The following is a 16410-nucleotide window of genomic DNA, read 5'->3' on the forward strand; positions in this document are numbered from 1 at the left end:
GGGCCTGACAGAAAAAGTTTGAGAACCACTGTTGTAATGCATTGTAAAAGACGCTAGCTGCGGCAACTTTATTTTAACCTCTGGTGAGGATTGTGATTTGATTCTTCATCTAAACAGAAATATTTGAGCATCACGTCGGTCAGCATCGGAGCAAGAGTGGAAATATTACAGTAAGTGTTTTTTTTTTTTTTTAGCTTGTTATGGTTAGCTTGTATGTTTAGCACCTAGCAAGGTTGCTAATGCTATAGTGTCACAATAAAGCAACATCCGTTTAGCATCCGGCTTCTAAAACTTACTGCTCATCCTCTTTGTGTTGAGGCGCAAAAATATAAGGTCCTGGATCATCATTTTCGCAAATAGTCGTTGGCTCTCACAAAGTCTGCATGATTAGCATCCCGCCATCCGTGTGTAAATGTGTGAATGTGGAAGTAGTGTCAAAGCGCTTTGGGTTCCTTTAAAAAAGGGTAGAAAGGCGCTATACAAGAACAACCATTTACCATTTGTTGTTGATGGGGAAGGGATCTGTGGTTCCTCCTCTACATCACGGATCAAAATGTCGCGGGAATCTCTATGAGATTGATACTATTTTGATCGTATCTATTTTTTCCGCAAACTTAGTAAGTCTTTATGTGGCACAAATCAGATATATATGATAATTGCTGCAATGTAGAGGCAACTTGTTTTTCCACTCTACTGCTACTTTAAGATACAACAGCACAGTTTAATGCGCTCCAGTAAAAATGTACAATGTGTCTTTTTATTGGGGTTGGTGAAATGAACGCATTCTGCAGATTATTCCACCATTGATTATTAATCTGATTTAAAAGATGAATGCAATTAAACCCTATGCAGCAAACAATGACTCAAAATCCTCAGTTTGCCAAACGGGCAGTTGATGCGGTGGTGACAAGCTGCAGAAACCAAACGTGGTCTGTCTGTATATAATTGAAGTACAATACACGACATTCGATAAGTGAGCTTCAGCTTTGTTGGAATGTAATGCTACATACAAAAAAGGGTTTAATCACCTCTGTGCAGCTTTCAACAGAATCCTCTTCCTCTCAGCAAGTTTTTCCTGTTGGGTGAGAAAAACAAAACAAAAAACAGCATTCATTGCTTGCAAAGGCTGTGATCTATATAGTTACATTCTTTAAAACTGTACACTATTCACCCAATTCTGCTCCTTTAGCACTCCGGTTTTAAGCTAGATCAACAGTGACCTCCAGTGGTTGGACTGCTGCACTGCAGCAGCCTTATTATATTATCATCTCCTATATTAGATTTTTTTTTTTTTTTTAATCCAACAAATTGTTGGAGACCTTGGTTGTAAGCAGACACTCTACTTTCTTCACACGACTATTGTACCATTTATTTAAAAAGCATACCTGCAGACTGTTGAACAGAGAGCAAATGGCACTCTCCTCCTCCTCCACGTTCAAACACACTTCTCCTATCATGGACCTGAGCAGAAAGATGGCCTCCCGAGTGGACGTTTGCAGCTCCTTCACCACCTGCACACCGAAGGGAGAAACTCACTGCTTACACGCTGCTATGTAAAAGTAACGGTGTTGAGCTACATGACCGGGGCCATTAGAGAGTGGACAGGACTCTTTACCAGCACAGCTTGGTCCAACATCTCACATCCTTGCACGTAGGCCGTCTCGATGTCCATGCAGTGAGTGCGACTCTCTCTGAGGTGCAAATAAGTCAATGTGTAACGCACATTCCATATACTCAAATTAGATGTCTACAACAGGGGTGTCCAAACTATAGCTTTCAGGCCTGCAGACGTCTTCAATTTGGCCCGCGAGACGACATGAGTTTAAAAAGGAATTATTCATTTTAAAAGACTAATTCTGACGTGACTGTTTAATTCTCATCAAATGGTCAGTTTGGGTAGATCAATGACTTTTAGTTATGCTGCAATTGATTTCATGTGGAGCATTTACTAATACCCTCCTCCATTCACATCCCATCTCTCCGGATTCTAAACAACTCAAATGTACTTCTAATGTATATACTTGTTCTTATGCTATGTGAACTCACTATGTTCTCTGCTGGCTGTACATATCCTACTAAGTCACACCTACACTGTTTCAATGTCCACATTTCTCTGTTGATGCAATTGTTGATGACTGAAGTACTGATATCAACCAAAGCTCCTCATCCCACCCCCCGGATTGTAAATAATGTAAATAATTCAATGTACATACTATGATGATTAACTTGTGTGATGACTGTATTATGTTGATAGTATATATTTGTACCATGAATTGATTAACCTGGACCCCGACTTAAACAAGTTGAAAAACTTATTCGGGTGTTACCATTTAGTGGTCAATTGTACGGAATATGTACTGTACTGTGCAAACTACTAATAAAAGTATCAATCAATCAATCAATCAATGACCCAGTGCAGACAAGTTTCCTTAGTAATGGTGAAAAAAAAAATCCAACAAACACAACCTGCTCACTGAACTTTGGGGATATTATAAAAAAGTCCATGCAGCATAAAAAAAAAATCTAATATACAATCAATTTACATATATGACAAAGCATGATGGGAAAAATGCAAAACACTCAACACACTTATCAATGTTTGGGGCATTTTAACAGCTTGATATTTCTGATTGATAACAAAACTTTGAGGAGGTCTTTATGGAAGTAAACAAGGTAGGAATCTAACTTTCACCTTTTTCATACTCTTTATATATATACAGTATGTATATATATATATATATATATATATATATATATATATATATATATATATATATGTATATATGTATATATATATATGTATATGTATATATATATATATATATACATACTGTATATATATAAAGAGTATGAAAGTGTGTATATATGTATGTATATGTCTGTATATGTATATATTTACATATGCATATATATGTGTATGAATGAACCCATGTGGAGTTATGTACTTTACAAAAAAAGGTCAAAGAACTGAAAATATGTTTTATATTCTAGTTTCTTCAAAATAGCCACCCTTTGCTCTGATTACGGCTTTGCACACTCTTGGCATTCTCTCCATGAGCTTCAGGAAACCTGAAAGGGTGTTCACTTCACAGGTGTGCTTGAACCTCATGGAGAGAATGCCAAGAGTGTGCAAAGCAGTAATCAGAGCAAAGGGTGGCTATTTTGAAGAAACTAGAATATAAAACATGTTTTCAGTTATTTCACCTTTTTTTTGTTAATTACATAAATCCACATGTGTTCATTCATAGTTTTAATGTGACAATCTACAATGTAAATAGTCATTAAAATAAAGAAAATGCACTGAATGAGAAGGTGTGTCTGCCGCCCCGAAGTCAAAAAGTTTGGACACCCCTGATTTAGAAGGTCATACAGGTGTTGCACAGCACATTCACTCACACTTGCATGTCTCGGAAGCACTTGATGCAAAGCATGGACTTGTTCTCGGTGGAGAAGAGAATGTAGGGTTCCTCGTGAAGAGCTGAATTAAACGGATACAAGTTTTTAAGACTTGTTGATGTGAGAAAGACGAGTATTTTTAACAAAGACCAGCTGAAATGCCTTAAGATGACTTGAGTGAGGGTCACTCACCGCACTTCCTGTGTTTGGCTTTAGTGCGTTTGGCCAGCGAGACGATGTCGTGGTGGGAGAACATTCGGGCCTTGTGTGTGAGCTCCCTGCAGGCGCAGCACAGAGGCTGGTTACAGGTGTTACAGTAGAACATCACACCTGTGTCCTGTGCAGAAGGAAAGCATTTGTAGCGACGCAAGTGTGGCGGGAGTTTGTCATTTTGAACCTTTGTGTTGCTCTCCTGGTCACAGTTGGCACACTGCACCGGCTCTTCTGTGTCTGCGTTGTTGTCCACCAGAAACTTGAGCAGACGGTCCTCTGGTGGCAAGCTGTTGTTTCCTTTTATGACGGATGGGTATCTACAGCGGGGAAATTGTAGTGACAATTTTGTATGTTTTTTTTTTGTTTTTTTACATCCAGTGTTATAACTATAAAAATAGAATACCAAAGTATAAAACTAAACATTGTTAATGTCTCATCAAAACAGTACAAAAGATGATGGTTGTGAGATGTATCTAGTTGGTAATACAATACTACTGGGAAAATGGACAAAAATACAGGTGCATATTTCTTACCCATAACAAATATTGAATGCAAAAAAGGAAATACGTCATAAATTTGGTCAGTATTACTTTTGAAATGAAAATATTCAAAATGATTAGTATACTGTCAACAAAAATAAAGAAAAATGACAAAAATATGGGTGGGAAATACACTCAGGCTCATATTAGTAATAATATATGGCAGGCATCTGTCCTTCCATCCTGGACAATATTCATGACAAAATTGTGTTTTGTTTTAAAGATGTCCTATTTGGATTTACACAGCATGAAAACATTTTTGAAAAGGAATTTTATTTTTGCAACCTTATTATACTATTGGCTGAGTTTCATATTCATAAATGTAAGTTTATGAAGTGCCTTTAAAAAAGAATTACAATTTTACTTTAAAACGCTTTCTACCTCTAACAACCAAAAAGCTGTGAAAACTAAGATGCTGTGTTTCAAATTCTGATTATTTATGGAACTTGTGTGAGCCTATGGCTCTACATACACACACACACACACACACACACACACACACACACACACACACACACACACACACACACACACACACACACACACATATCCATTTTCTACTGTTTGTCCTGTTCGGGGTCGCGGGGGTGCTGGAGCCTATCTCAGCTGCATTTGGGTGGAAGGCGGGTTACACCCTGGACAAGTCGCCACCTCATCACAGAGCCAACACAGATAGACAGACAACAATCATACTCACATTCACACACTAGGGACCATTTTAGTGTTGCCAATCAACCTATCCCCAGGTGCTTTGGAGGTGGGAGTGGCCTATCCCCAGGTGCATGTCTTTGGAGGTGGGAGGGGCCTATCCCCAGGTGCATGTCTTTGGAGGTGGGAGGGGCCTACCCCCAGGTGCATGTCTTTGGAGGTGGGAGGAAGCCGGAGTAACCGGAGGGAACCCACGCAGTCACGGGAAGGACATGCAAACTCCACACAGAAATATCCCGAGCCCGGGATTGAATCCAGGACTACTCAGGACCTTCGTATTGTGAGGCAGACGCACTAACCCCTCTACCACAGCGCTGCAAAGCAGTAACCAGAGCAAAGGGTGGCTATTTAGAAGAAAGTAGAATATAAAACATGTTTTCAGTTATTTCACCTTTTTTTGTTAAGTAAATAACTCCACATGGGTTAATTCATACACATATATATGCATATATAAATATATACAAATATATATACGTATGTATGTGTGTATATATATATAAATATATACATATATATATACTTATATATACATAAATATATATACATGTATGTATATATATATATAAATAGAGAAAGAGAGAGAGAGAGAGAGAGAGAGAGAGAGAGAGAGACAGAGAGAGAGAGAGAGATTAGGTGTTCTATTTTAATATATTTGGTATTCTATTCTAGTTGCTTTATTGAATTAACAACCCCCTGGCGCTGTTTTGCATACTATGAATAAAGGTTCATAAAAATACAAAAATAGAAATATGAATAACGGGAGAAAAAAGCACGTTTTTTTTCTAGGTTTTTAGGAAAATACGCCATAAATCTGGTCAGTATTACTTTTGAAATTACAATATTCAAAATGATTAGTATACTGTCAACAAAAATAAAGAAAAATGACAAAAATATGGGTGGGAAATTCACTCAGGCTCATATTAGTAATAATATATGGCAGGCATCTGTCCTTCCATCCTGGACAATATTCATGACAAAATTGTGTTTTGTTTTAAAGATGTCCTTTTTGGATTTACACAGCATGAAAACATTTTTGAAAAGGAATTTTATCTTTGCAAACGTATTATACTATTGGCTGAGTTTCATATTCATAAATGTAAGTTTATGAAGTGCCTTTAAAAAAGTATTACAATTTTACTTTAAAACACTTTCTACCTCTAACAACCAAAAAGCTGTGAAAACTAAGATGCTGTGTTTCAAATTCTGATTATTTATGGAACTTGTGTGAGCCTATGGCTCTACACACACACGCACACACACACACACACACACACACACACACACACACACACACACACACACACACACACACACACACACACACACACACACACACACACACACACACACATATATATATATATATATACACACACACACATATATATATACACACACACACACACACACACACATATATATCCATTTTCTACTGCTTGTCCTGTTTGGAGTTGCGGGGGTGCTGGAGCCAATCTCAGCTGCATTTGGGTGGAAGGCGGCGTACACCCTGGATAAGTCGCCACCTTATCGCAGGGCCAACACAGATAGACTGACAACAAAACCAACTCACATTCACACACCAGGGCAAATTTAGTGTTGCCAATCAACCTATCCCCAGGTGCATGTCTTTGGAGGTGGGAGGAAGCCGGAGCACCCGGAGGGAACCCACGCAGTCACGGGAAGGACATGCAAACTCCACACAGAAATATCCCGAGCCCGGGATTGAACCCAGGACTACTCAGGACCTTCGTATTGTGAGGCAGACGCACTAACCCCTCTCCCACAGCGCTGCAAAGCAGTAACCAGAGCAAAGGGTGGCTATTTAGAAGAAAGTAGAATATAAAACATGTTTTCAGTTATTTCACCTTATTTTGTTAAGTAAATAACTCCACATGGGTTAATTCATACACATATATATGCATATATAAATATATACAAATATATATACGTATGTATGTGTATATATATATAAATATATACATATATATATATATACTTATATATACATAAATATATATACATGTATGTATATACATATATAAATAGAGAAAGAGAGAGAGAGAGAGAGATTTGGTGTTCTATTTTAATATATTTGGTATTCTATTCTAGTTGCTTTATTGAATTAACAACCCCCTGGCGCTGTTTTGCATACTATGAATAAAGGTTCATAAAAATACAAAAATAGAAATATGAATAACGGGAGAAAAAAGCACGGTTTTTTCTAGGTTTTTAGGAAAATACGCCCTAAATCTGGTCAGTATTGCTTTTGAAAGTAAAATCTCCAAAATGATTAGTACTGTTAACAACAATTTAAAAAAAATACAAAAAATAGGAGCGGAAAATACACTCAGGCGCATGTTAGTAATATGTTGTTGCAGTACTCCGGGTAGCCTGCACGGGCCGCTGCAGTACCACCAGGGTGACTAGACGTAGAAGAAGAAAACACGGAAAAGGCCGCGGTTACGTCATAGGCATGTGCGGACATCGCAGCGTCTAGAAAGTTCTCCCAGCTCTCAGTCGGACGACGCATTCAAACAACTCCACCAAAGCTAGAAAATGTCGGCCATCTCCCAGAAACATGTGCGGGGGGAGAGCGTGTTTAAAGAGCTGAGCGCCGACGACGAGGGCTGGCTGCCCACGGAGATCGAGAGTCTGTGCATGAACTGCTACCAGAACGGCGTCACCCGCCTGCTGCTCACCAAGATCCCCTTCTTCAAGGAGGTCATTGTCAGCTCCTTCAGCTGCGACAACTGCAGCTGGTCCAACACGGAGATCCAGTCCGCGGGGCGCATCCAGGAGCAAGGCGTCTGCTACACGCTGCAAGTACGCAGCCAAGCAGACTTAGACCGGGAGGTGGTGAAAATGGACAGCGCGACCACCAGGATACCGCAGCTGGATTTCGAGATCCCTCCCTTCACGCAGAAAGGCTGCCTGTCCACCATCGAGGGCCTTTTGGACCGGGCTGTAGCCGGACTGGAGCAGGACCAAGCGGCCAGACAGGCAGCCGACCCGGAAGTGGCCGGGAAAATAGACGCCTTCATCCAGAAACTGAAAAAGCTCAAAGACGTGCAGGAGGAGTTCACTTTGGTCATTGAAGATCCATCAGGCAACAGTTTTGTGGAGAACCCCAAGGCCCCCCGGAAGGACGAGGCCCTCACCGTGTCCCGGTTCAGGCGGAGCATCCAGCAGGAGAAACAGCTGGGTTTGAGGGCGGATGACGACCCAGAGGACGAGGACGAGGACGAGGAGCCACGGGGCAACGACTTGGACACCATGAGGAGTGAAGTTTTGGTGTTCAACACCAACTGTCCCGAGTGCAACGCCCCGGCCTCCACCAACATGAAGCTGGTCCAGATCCCTCACTTCAAGGAGGCCGTCATCATGGCCACCAACTGTGACAGCTGTGGGCATCGGACCAACGAGGTCAAGTCGGGCGGTGCCACCGAGGAAAAGGGCACCAGGATCTCCCTGCGCATCAGCTCCGCTTCTGACATGACCCGAGACCTGCTCAAGTCTGAGACCTGCAACGTCCTCATCCCCGAGCTGGAATTGGAGCTGGGCATGGGGGCGGTGTGTGGGAAGTTCACCACCCTGGAGGGCCTGCTGACCGACATCAGGGACCTCATCGTCTCCAAAAACCCCTTTGTCTGCGGTGATAGCGGTGAATCCGATCGCACGCAGAAGCTGAAGGAGTTTGGTGAGAAGATCGACAAGATCATAGCCGGGGAGATGAAGGTCCACATCATCCTGGATGACCCGACCGGGAACAGCTACCTGGAGAACGTTTACGCCCCCGAGGCCGATCCAGAGATGACCACCGAGAAGTACACTCGCTCGTTTGAGCAAAACGAAGAGCTGGGGCTGAACGATATGAAAACAGAAGGCTACCAGGAAGTCAACTGAAAGCTCTCAAGAGGCCGAGGACCATCTTTGTCTTCTCCTGGCATGAAATTTCTAAATGAGTTCAGGAGTGAACACATTCTCAAAAGACAAAGCTTTGCCTCTTAGCCAATGTTGTTTTTATCGTATCATGGGTTTTCTTGGTTATGTTATCATCATCAGTATGTTTTAAGAAGAGAAAAAAGTTCTAAGTTGTTTAATGGTGCAGTGGAAACTAAGTCTACATGCCATTGCAGATAATCCTGTACAATACTTGGGAATTTTGGTTGCAATGCCTTGGTCTGTCACAAGAGGGTGCTCAGCCATAGCTGGGAGTTCTCATGGGTTTTAGATTTCCTGTTTGTCAGTATCCTTTCAATGACAAACAGCAGTCATAATGGCAAGTGGGTTATATATTTTAAAGAAAACAGAGCGACTGGTTTAAATATTATTTTATTTGGACAACACAGCCATGTTGCCTTCATATTATTTAGAGCCATGTGGGAGTTATGAGGCAAAATATGTTGATGAAATGTGTTGATATGGAAGTGCAAGAGCTATTTGGAAATAAATAATTATGGAACAGTCTAGACTAATTATTGCATGTGATCATGTAGCCCAAATGTTGGTTTGACTGACAGGTACTCATTTGGTAATATTGTGGTTGCAGTGGTGCCACACCTGAGAACTGTATTATCAAAGTTAGCCTGTAGAAAGGTTGGTTTTAATGTTTGATATCTCACACTTGTAGCAGCAAGTTTCAGTCACAGCAGGATCCACATAGTCATTAATAGAAGGAATCAGTACTTTTAACTATGTCCTTCGTTTAAGTAATACTGCCGTGGACATGTGGACAGACTCGTGGAGCAAGTTCAGCAGCTTTTGTCCAATTCATCACTGATTTTTTTTTCCTCACACGGGGGAGTCACAGCCCCCTCAAGAACTTTGGTGCCGAAGGTCGCCGTAAGACCCCCATCGAGATGATATGGATCCCTATCATGTGACCGCTTTTGATTTGCTGTAAGCTGCTGACTATGGTACTAATCGCCACTACGCTTGGCAGAAGTCCCCGGGGTGGAGGGCTGAATCTGACACAAGGATGACTCTCGCAGCTGTTCCGGGCTTTCAGGACCAAGCGAGTCCACCAGGCGTCACGTGGAGAACCAAAACAGAGGCCACGCTTGCCAAAAGCAGCAAATAAAGCACTTGTGTGGACAGTTGGCTAGGGGAGCTGAGGCCAGTGTAGTCGCAAGTCCTTAGTGTGACCAGTCTAACCATCGGCTCTTGACCTTTGACCTCTGGCTGTCAACAGACTAACAATGGTGATTAATTCAAACGTGCCTATGGTTCAATACGTATATATGCCTCATAATGTATGCATTCCATATTTATAGTTTACTAATCGAAATAATGGTTTTAATTGTGGCAGTGCACCTCAAGTCCACATCAATAATAAAAGTCCAAGAGACTATAAGCAGCTTAATGGTAGAAGTAGCAAGCTTCACTCTGCATGGTCATGAAAGTCAATGGCGAGATCACAAATTATTCATTTTTAATATTCAGCGGTTATCTTTTTTTTTACACTTTTATGCATGAGCGTTAAAAATATGAAGCCGACTTGCATTCAGCAAACATTCCCCTCAAGTTCTGTCATCAAAAGTGAGTAGTTTGACTTTCATTATAGAGAGGTTAAGAATGTTAAACTATCTTTGAGAACATTGTCTACACTTAAATATTGTATAATAACCACAGTATAATCATAGAAGAGGTTTACTAGTCTTCTATTGTCCCCTATTGCCTATTACTTCAAAACTTAAGTAGTCAGAAATCTTGTAATTTTGTTCTGATTTCAGAACAAAACAAGTCCAATGAAAAATAGTATAAAGTGAATTAGTCAATTTCACCTATAGAACCTATTTAGGACCTGTACAGGTAATGTTTGAAGCATTAACAATTGTATCTACCATACAGGTGTGAAAAGAAGTTACGGTGTCCTAAAGCTTAAATCACGTAAAACTACTCCCCTTAACTTTGAAGATGCCTGACAACAAATAAAGAGAAGGTGTTTCCAAGAAATAGGCTCACCTGGCAGCCTTTCATATGTACTGCTGGACTTATTAAACAATGTGTCTTTCTATCAATTGTTTTGTACTGAGCAGCCAGACCTTTATTATAGTTCCATTTATCATTCTGTGGTTATCGTCACACTTTTTGTCTCACATCACAAACAAAAAGCAACAGACTTATCCTTTCGATGCTCACTGAAGAATTCTCACGAGATTTGCTGACGTGTTACAGGCGTCAATCTCAAGGCACGGGGGCTCCCGTGTCATTTTATGTGAGCCGCAAAATAAATGTGTACCTCATCCTTCTTACTAAATGTAGTCTTCGTTTCCATTTGGACTGAAAAAATGTATGAAATTGCACGTGTTTTAAACGCTAATATTATTTGCTTATGTAACAAATATATCATTCATAAAGGTAGGAATCTTTAGGCACCTCAAGATTTGATTTAGAATCAAATCTTGATTCAAACCGATTCTTGCAATGTCTTTTTTTGGCATAATAGTTATAATAAAACCATTTCAAAACATGTTACAAAACTTCCTTGTGTTTGTGTTTGCTGACATATGAAGTGCAGCAAATAAGCATGGAGATAGCCTAAAAACATTGTTTTTAATATATATATATATGTGTGTATGTATGTATACAAATATACACTAATATATATATATATTAGTGTATATTTGTATACATACAAATATATGTATACATACATACATATGCATATATACCTATATATGTATACATATATAGGTATATATACATCCATCCATTTCTACCGCTCATTCTCTTTGGGGTTGCGGGGGGCGCTGGAGCTTATCTGAGCTACAGTCGGGCGGAAGGCAGGCTACACCCTGGACAAGTCGCCACCTCATCACAGGGCCAACACATATATGGATGTAAATATAGACGTATAGAAATATATATGTATATAGACATACATATATACTGTATATAGATTAGATAGATGGATGGATAGATCTTTTTACAATCCATTTTTTAATTATAAGTTGATTTAGAATTGGAATAAATGCAATTTTGCAATTCAGTTGTGATAAAAAATATTTTGAGCACCCATAATAGTTTTATACCATATTACAATTTGCATGTATATACATATGTATATATATGTGTGTGTATATGTAGAATAGAATAGAAAGTACTATATTAATCCCTGGGGGGAAATTCAGCACCACAGTTCGCTCACAATAAACAATAATAATAATAAATAATATGTACATACATATATTCATATATTTACCTACATACATATATATATATACAGCACCCATAATTGTTATGTACCATGTTACAATTTGTTAGTAAAAATAAATACTTAAATATCTGCTTGTCACCTATGATTTCAAAGCAAGTTATGCATCAATTTGTTTGTACCAAAATCAAATAATCAAATGCATAGACAATTGTGCAATAACATAATGAGGCAATAATACACCTAAATGTAAACATTCACAGTTACAGCCGACCCTCTAAATGTAGCCATGGTAGCGATATGGTCTCAATGAAAAAAAGTTTGACACTCTCTTTGAAAACCGTGTGGTGGAAGTTTCAACTCCCAAGTGCAGCAGTTTGGGGCCAACCGGAGCTTCCACCGGACACAGGGTCAACACGATCACATTTCATGCGCTTTCTCTTACCCGCAGAGGGGGCAGCTGAGGCGGCTGTCATTGGTCCGACCCAGTAAGCAGCGGGCACAGAAGATGTGGTAGCAGTCCAGCAGACACGGGGACTGGTACTGCTCGTGGCACAGGTGGCACACCAAGGGGTGCAGGTTGGCACAGTCCACATTACACATGCTGTCCAAATTGCTGAGAATTCCCCCTGCCATCTGAAAGAAGTTCCAGCAGTGAGTCAGACTTTTTCTTCCTCTTAAGTGGAAACTGCACTTTTTTTTAAATGTTTCCTATAAATCCCCATCCTTATGTAAGAGAAGAACACATATCATCTTCTTTTTTATGCATTCTAAATCGTAAATAAATGTTAGCAAAAATCAGCTAACGATTGACTCAATGGAAGTTGCAACATTCCGCCTATAAAACACTCCAAAATAACCTCCATAGATATTTCATATACTGTACATGCTGTAATATATATGTAATGTAGTAACAGCCACCTTCATAATAACATGCAATATTTACATATTTTGGGGACTTTAAGCATACAGCGGCATATTCATTTCTCAATCGTATCAAAACATTTGCATTCCCCTTAAGCAACAGATACTCATTTAGACTTTAAGAGCCAATGATTACCTTGGGACAAATGATGACCCAGAACCTTATGTTTTTGAGCCTGAAAATGCAGAGGATGAGCCACAAGTTTTAGAAGCAGCGTGTGAAACAGATCTTGCTAGTGAAACACTAAGCATTGCTAAGTGAAAAACAAGAAGTACAAACATAATGAAGCAATCACTTACTGTACAATGTCTGCTCTCACTATATGTATATATGTATAGATATATATATGTACATATATATATATATTTACATATGTATATATATACATATATATACACACATTTATATATATACACACACAGACATATATAGACACACACACACACATATATATATATGTGTGTCTCTTTCTCTCTCTCTATATATATATATATATATATATATATATATAGACACACACACACACATATATATATATGTGTGTGTGTGTGTCTCTCTCTCTCTCTCTCCCTCTATATATATATATATATATATATATATATATATATATATATAGTCATAGCCTATACATATATATGTGTAAATTATTATATTAATATAATGGATATTAATGTAATTGGATATTAAGAGTATGTGAAAGTTCAACTCCTACCTTGTTTACTTCTGTGACAACCTCCTTAAAGTATTGTAATCAATCAGAATTATCAATGAGCTAAAATGCGCCAAACATGGATAAGTGCGGTGAGTGTTTAGCATTTTTCCCATCATGCTTTGGAATGAATTTAAAAGGGTGTAATCTTTTTTTTTTTTATAGTGCATGGACATTTTTTATAATATCCACAAAGTTCGGTGAGCATGTTGTGTTAACTGTGACATTTCCTGTTGGTTGGATTTTTTTAGTTTTTTTGCACCATGACTGGTAAAGGTTGTTTGCATCGGGTCTTATCAGTAAATTCTGCGCATACGTCTGTTCAGATCATAGTTAAAGATCATTGACCTGAATTACTAACGTTGTTCACTCGATGGCAACATAATAACAGCAAAATTGTCCGACTTTTAAAATGAATGCAATCTCCTTGTGGGTGAGATTCCTTTTTAAACTCGGATGCGAAATTGAAGACTTCGGCGAGCCGCATCTGGCCCGTGGTCCGTAGTTTGGACACCCCTGAGCAAGAATTCACCTTTACCAGCTCAGAGGCGATGCAGGAGCACAAGCTAGTTAGCTCTCTGTGATCATGGCTGAAAACAGTTTGTCTGTGTTAGCGATTATAATAACGATATCGCTAACACTTGGTCAATACTCAGGTCACAAGATGTAAATGCACTAAGTATTGTTGGCGCTTTTTGGATGTTTTTAGCGCGCTTTATGGACGCAATAAAATATGTTTACATTGCAGGCATAAATGACTCAAATTGGATTTTTCGAAATCAGATTTTTCCCGGCTGACTGTTTACACTGCACGTAAAATTTGATCTTTATCAGACTCCAGTGTAAACTTGCACAGTTCGATAAAGTGAAAACAAAGACAGTTGACTGGATTCCATAAATGAACAAGGAAGTCGCTATTACTACAAAATAAAATAAAACTCACCACACCTTAAAAATTAGTATTTTTTACGTGAAAATAAATGAAAGCAATATAATGTATGAATGGATGTATATAGTGTAACATATTTGGGATAATTCTAATCTTTTTATGTCTGTCAACTCACTTACGTAAACAACTTACACAAGGTACCTAACAGGTAAGCAAATACGCCACAGCGTCAATTCCGGTCCTTCAACAATCGCTATTTCTTCAGGATCAAAATATATAGTCATTTATTACATATAGCCTATTATTTGCAAAATATTGACAAGTGATGCACCGAAAATCCGTCTGTCATAAAAAGACTTTTAACACTGAAACCGGATGTTGTGATGAAGTATCCACTTTTCGCTAGCAAGCTGCGTCTTTCCCTGCGCACGCTTGCTTAAAGATGATGCAAAGTCATGAACGGTTCTGTGGGGGTTAGGGGACGTGGCCTGCGGACCTGCAGCGAACCAGGGTGTGCCAGGACCGGCTTCGAGATCAGCGACAGGTGCGTAGATGGCCCAGCTGGGCGCGTTTATCTAAACACCTGTCGCTCTGTTAAAGGCAACAGCCGGGAAGGAGAGGGCAGTTGGAGCACGAGCGAGAGGGAGAGCTAACACTGACACGAACCGATGGCTGAAAACACCCACAAGAAACATTTATTGAAAAATAAATCATTGTTCACATTCATGAACGGAACTGTCATGTCTATGCTTGGTGGTCTGAGGAACCTGGAGGAGCCTGACCTCCACAGGGTCGCATTGCGTTTACACTGAAGTCACATTTGAAAAGACCAGATTCCAATCGGATTCAGACTACATCTTGATGCCAAAAGGTCAGATTTGAAGCACTTTGGAGTGTTTAGCCCGGCAAAAACATTCAGAACTTTGTCACTTAGGGGCAAAAAAATCAGATTTGGTGTAAACGAGGCCGTAGTGTACACTTATTAGCTGCATTGTTAGCCACCTCTTACGTGCCATATTTTATGTTTTAGAATACATATATATTTACATATATATACAGATTGTAAATGATAGGCACACTTCAAAAAATTGTGCACTTCCCCTTTAAGGTTCCATCATGAAGAAGCTGTGTGATGTTTGATAAGAGTCACAGTTGCCAGACTGCACTGCAACAGGAATCAAATAACACAGCAGCCACAGGGATTAAAATGAACTAAAGGAGCCGGGGTCTTACCTTGACAAGTGATAAGTGATCCACGGACAGCTAATGTTGACAACGCTAACTCCTACAGAACAGAGCCACAGTTTAGGTGGCTTGTATTGCACATCGAGAGCAAAAAGAGCCACTGCCTTACCTTCCAGTGCCGCTATCGACAACCCCCAGCGGGAATGGCAACAATGCAGAAAGTCTTCAGTAGTAGGCCGAGGGGCTGCCTCTGCCAGGCAGCTGACGGCACAGGCGTCATGCCAACCCCCCCCCATGTGCTGCCAAAGTGCAACAGGGCCATTGGAACGTGCACATTGGACACACGGTCGTCCTGGCCAGGACGCAGAATAGTCTGAAAATGACATCTCAAAAGCAACACATGCAAGCCTGTCAGGGGAAAATACTCCAAATGCAAGGCTGATAGGGGCAGACATGCAGCAACAACGCTCCAAACAGTGTGAAACAAATGCAACTGGGAAATGCTGCAATGGCAATAACACTGCAAGAGCAAAAACATGCGCGAGAAAAACGTTGCATGTGGCAAATACGCACACAATCATACTCAATAAATATAGCTCACCTGGTACAGTTTAACACAGACCTGGTTAAATGAATGCCCGGGGGCCACATTTGGCCCATTGAGCTTTTCAATCTGGCCCGTCGGACATT

At 39.9% G+C, this 16410-nt stretch overlaps 2 protein-coding genes across 4 annotated transcripts in view; one reads left to right on the forward strand and one right to left on the reverse strand.

The window, feature by feature from the left end:
• Window positions 1–16079, reverse strand: part of rnf207a (ring finger protein 207a) — a 37742-nt gene extending 21663 nt beyond the window's left edge. For 2 of the 3 annotated variants that reach the window (XM_061892153.1, XM_061892148.1), the window contains exons 1-10: window positions 15890–16079; window positions 15769–15820; window positions 13073–13112; window positions 12458–12648; window positions 3794–3926; window positions 3589–3733; window positions 3397–3478; window positions 1616–1691; window positions 1386–1511; window positions 1029–1075 (exon numbers count right to left, since the gene is read on the reverse strand). In XM_061892153.1, the coding sequence (XP_061748137.1) occupies window positions 1029–1075; window positions 1386–1511; window positions 1616–1691; window positions 3397–3478; window positions 3589–3733; window positions 3794–3926; window positions 12458–12648; window positions 13073–13112; window positions 15769–15820; window positions 15890–16016 (1019 nt within the window). In that variant the 5' untranslated portion in view covers window positions 16017–16079. The remainder of the gene's footprint in view (window positions 1–1028; window positions 1076–1385; window positions 1512–1615; window positions 1692–3396; window positions 3479–3588; window positions 3734–3793; window positions 3927–12457; window positions 12649–13072; window positions 13113–15768; window positions 15821–15889) is intronic. The other variant, XM_061892162.1, reaches the window with a different exon arrangement.
• On the forward strand, window positions 7285–9320 carry zpr1 (ZPR1 zinc finger). The gene has a single exon (XM_061892135.1). It carries the CDS (start codon window positions 7413–7415, stop codon window positions 8757–8759), a length of 1347 nt encoding a protein of 448 aa, XP_061748119.1. The 5' UTR covers window positions 7285–7412; the 3' UTR covers window positions 8760–9320.
• Window positions 16080–16410: the final 331 nt, after the last annotated feature.

The sequence above is a fragment of the Nerophis ophidion genome, linkage group LG02, assembly GCF_033978795.1.
Source record: "Nerophis ophidion isolate RoL-2023_Sa linkage group LG02, RoL_Noph_v1.0, whole genome shotgun sequence".
NCBI classification, from domain to species: domain Eukaryota; kingdom Metazoa; phylum Chordata; class Actinopteri; order Syngnathiformes; family Syngnathidae; genus Nerophis; species Nerophis ophidion.